The 3618-nt window shown below is 50.7% G+C and overlaps 1 protein-coding gene across 1 annotated transcript; it reads left to right on the top strand.

Annotated features, from left to right (window-relative positions):
* Positions 1 to 1246: 1246 nt before the first annotated feature.
* EAH_00064510 (hypothetical protein) lies at positions 1247 to 3617 on the top strand (the record flags this gene model as incomplete). Its single annotated transcript, XM_013392958.1, has 2 exons — positions 1247 to 2386; positions 3449 to 3617. Coding segments are annotated over 2 exons (1309 nt in total), but the record flags the coding sequence as incomplete, so codon positions are not given.
* Position 3618: the final 1 nt, after the last annotated feature.

Genomic DNA, 3618 nt, shown 5'->3' with positions numbered 1-3618 from the left:
GCTGCTGCTGCTGCTGCTGCTGCTGCTGCTGTTGCTGTTTCCCTTGTTGCTACTGCTGCTGCTGCTGCTGCTGCTGCTGCTGTTGCTGCTGGCGTTGCTGCTGGTGTTGCTGCAGCAGCAGGTGCAGCATTTTTTATGATAAGGAAGCAGCAAAGGAAACGCTGAGAAGCCTAAATCAAGAGTAATGCCTCTCTGTAAACTCTGAGGATGCTTATCTAAGGCACATGTGCTGCAGAGAAGAGACAGACAGCGACATACCGATGTCTTGCCTGCATCTACATGCCCCAGCACACCTACATTAATACTCACTGTCTCCCTGCAGCAGCAGCAGCAGCAATCACTCAAACAGGAGGAGACAGACCCTTTATCTCGTACAGGAAGCACCTTAGACGCACCCACAACACCAACAGCATTCTGCTGATCATCCTGCTCATGATGCTGCTGCTGCTGCTGCTGACTCGGCTGCTGCTGTTGCTTCTGCTGCTTCTGCTGATTCTGCTGCTGTTGCTGCTTCTGCTTCTGCTTCTGCTGCTGCTGCTGCTTCTGTTGCTGCTGCTGCTTCTGTTGCTGCTGCTGCTTCTGCTGCTGCGGTTGCTGCTGCTTCTGTTTCTGCTGCTGCTGCTGCTGCTGCTGTCCTTTAGGAGAGGCTGCAGCAGGCAAGCGGGGCCCCTGGGGGGGGCCCCCTGGGGGGGGCCCCCAGAGGCCTTACACATCAGCAAGCAAGAAGAAGAAGGTGCAGGGAAAAGGGAAAAAGAGAAGACAGAAAAGTGATACTCGAGGGTTTAGGGTTTAGGGTTTAGGGTTTAGGGTTTAGGGTTTAGGGTCTAGGGTTTAGGGTGTAAGGATTATTATAAGAAAAAGAATGTTTATTCTTATAAACTTTTATTGTTTTATTACACAAGAGAAAGAGAAGAAATACATATCCTCTTGGGGGCCCCTGTGGGGCCCCCCTGCTGGGGGCCCCTGCTGCAGCAAGGAGCAGCAGAGCAGCAGAAGGCTGAGTTAAGAAGAAACCCTCCTTTTATTATTATTAATTGAATTAAAATAATAATAATTATTATTATTATTACTATTTATTTGAACTGTGCATGAAGAAGAAGGAGATAAGGTGCTGCGTTTGTTTGTTTCTTTTTGTGTTGCTAGTGTTGCTGCTGCTGCTGTTGCTGACTCTGCATTTGCTGCTGCAGTTGCTGCTGCAGCTGCTGCAGCATTTAGAGTTAAGAAGATGGCTAGCTTTCTTTTATCAATGTTGGAGGAGGAAGCCAAACAGAGAGAGGCCCCTTGCAAGAAGAAGAGGAGACACAAGGGCCTCGATTGCTGCGGCAGCGACACCACTCCTGCAGCAGCAGCAGGAGCAGCAGCAACAGCAACAGCAGCAGCAGAGGCAGCAGAAGCAGGAGAAGCACCAGCAAGAGCAAAACGCGGTACAGAGTCTTCGCGCTCAGCTGCAGCAGAAGGAGCAGCAGCAGCAGGAGCAGCAGAAACAGACGCAGCAGCAGCAGCAGCTGCAGCAGCAGCAGCAGATCCTCAGCAGTCTAAATGTGCAGGATACCCCCAACGGAAGCGGAAGGAGATCAGCAACAGCAACAGGGGCAGCATCACTACCAGCAGCAGCAGCAGCAGCAGCAGCAGCAGCAGCAGCAGCAGCAAGACTGATTCTAAATCTTCTTTCGGCTTTTCTAAAGGCGGCAGCATATCACTACCTCATTCTTCAGAAGGGGGCCCCTCCTCTGCTGCTGCAACTGGGGCCCCCCCTAAAGCTAATGGGGGCCCCCATAGGGCCAATGGGGGCCCCCCTAGAGGTCATGGGGGCCCCCCTAAAGGTCATGGGGGCCCTTATAAAGGTAAAGGGGGCCCCTCTACGGACCAAGGGGGCCCCCCAGCAGCAAGATGGGGGCCTCCTTCATCCCGAAGAGGGGGCCCCCTTCCTGCTGCAGTTGGGGGCCCCCAAGCTGCTCGCACATTTCGTCCTTCTATAGGAGTTGAAGGAAAGAAAGAAGGTGCTGCAGCAGCAGCAGCAGCAGCAGCAGCAGCAGCACCAGCAGAAAGAGCAGCACCAGCCGGAGCACCAGCAGCAGCAGGAGCAGCAGCAGGAGCAGCAGATAAGAAGGGTTTGGGTTTAAGAGACGAAGAGATGCTGCCTGTGCTACGTTATCAAGGTTTGCTTCGTGCTGCAGTAGACGAGAAGCAAATAATAATAGTTGTTGGGGAGACAGGCTCAGGAAAGACAACTCAGATCCCTCAGTTGCTGCTGCGCTGGGGTGTATGTACACCGGGGACGTGTATAGTAATATCACAGCCTCGGCGAGTTGCTGCTGTCTCTCTTGCTGCTCGTGTTGCTGCTGAGATGGGTGAAGCAGCAGTAGGAGGAGTTGTGGGGTTTAACGTGCGTTTCAGGTGTATACGCAGCTCTCGTACAAAGATAATGTTTATGACGGATGGTATGCTAGCAAGAGAGATAATAAAAGATAAAGAATTAAATAAATATTCTGTTGTTATTATTGATGAGATGCACGAGAGAACCGTGCAGACAGATTTACTTATTGGGTCGCTTAAGCTGCTGCTGCAGAGAAGGAGGGATATTAAATTGCTGTTAATGAGTGCTTCTATTGAAGTTAAACAAATTATACACTTCTTTCCTTCTGCTGCTCTTGTTAATATCCCTGGAGTTGCGTTCCCACTCCAGATCCTCTACACCCCACAACCCCAAGAAGACTTCATTGAGGTGAACTCACAAACATATTGCACACGACCCCACAGAAGATAGAGACGATCCCACTGAAGATAGAGACGATCCCACAGGATATAGAGACGATCCCAAACGATATAGACACGATCCCATGGGAGACGATACTAACAAACACGATACCACAGGAGATAGGGACAACCCCACAGGAGACGAACACGATCCCAGAGGATACACCAACACGATCCCAGCGGAGACGATACTAACAAACACGATCCCACAGGAGATAGACACGATCCCACAGGAGACGATACTTGAAAACACGATCCCACGAGAGACAGCAAACACGACCCCACAAGAGGCAGCAAACACGATCCCACAAGAGACAGCAAACACGATCCCTCAGGAGACAGACACGATCCCACAGGAGACACCAACACGATCCCAGCGGAGACAAACACCTTAAATACGAAGGAGCCCATAGAGACAGAAGAATCCTCTGTCTTCTTTCCTCTGTGCATGTAATACGTCTGCTCTGTCTCTGTCTCTGACTTCGTCTCTGTCTGTATCTCTGTATGGAGAATAATAATAATAATTAATTATAATAATTATAATAACAGTCTCTATCGCTTCTTTGCTCGCTCCCGTTTCACGACGCTTCGTAGAGGAGTTATAAAACATTATCCGCAAGGAGCGACTACTGCGACGAAAATAGGGTTTAGGGTTTAGGGTTTAGGGTTTAGGGTTTGTGTGTATGTACAGGCAGCAATGCTGACGGTGCTGCAGATACACCTGGGGAGTGCTGACGGAGACATTTTGGTGTTCCTCCCGGGGCAGGAGGAGATAGAAAGTTTAGAGGCTTTGCTTCGCCTGAAGCTGCAGCAGCTAGAGGCCTTTGTGCAGCAGCACCACAAGCAGCAGCAGCAGCAGCT

Source organism: Eimeria acervulina, genomic scaffold (assembly GCF_000499425.1).
Source record: "Eimeria acervulina Houghton genomic scaffold, Eah_scaff1998, whole genome shotgun sequence".
In the NCBI taxonomy this organism is placed as follows: Eukaryota; Apicomplexa; class Conoidasida; order Eucoccidiorida; family Eimeriidae; genus Eimeria; species Eimeria acervulina.
The sequence above is the reverse complement of the archived record's forward strand: the minus strand, read 5'-3'. Positions and strand labels throughout refer to the sequence as shown.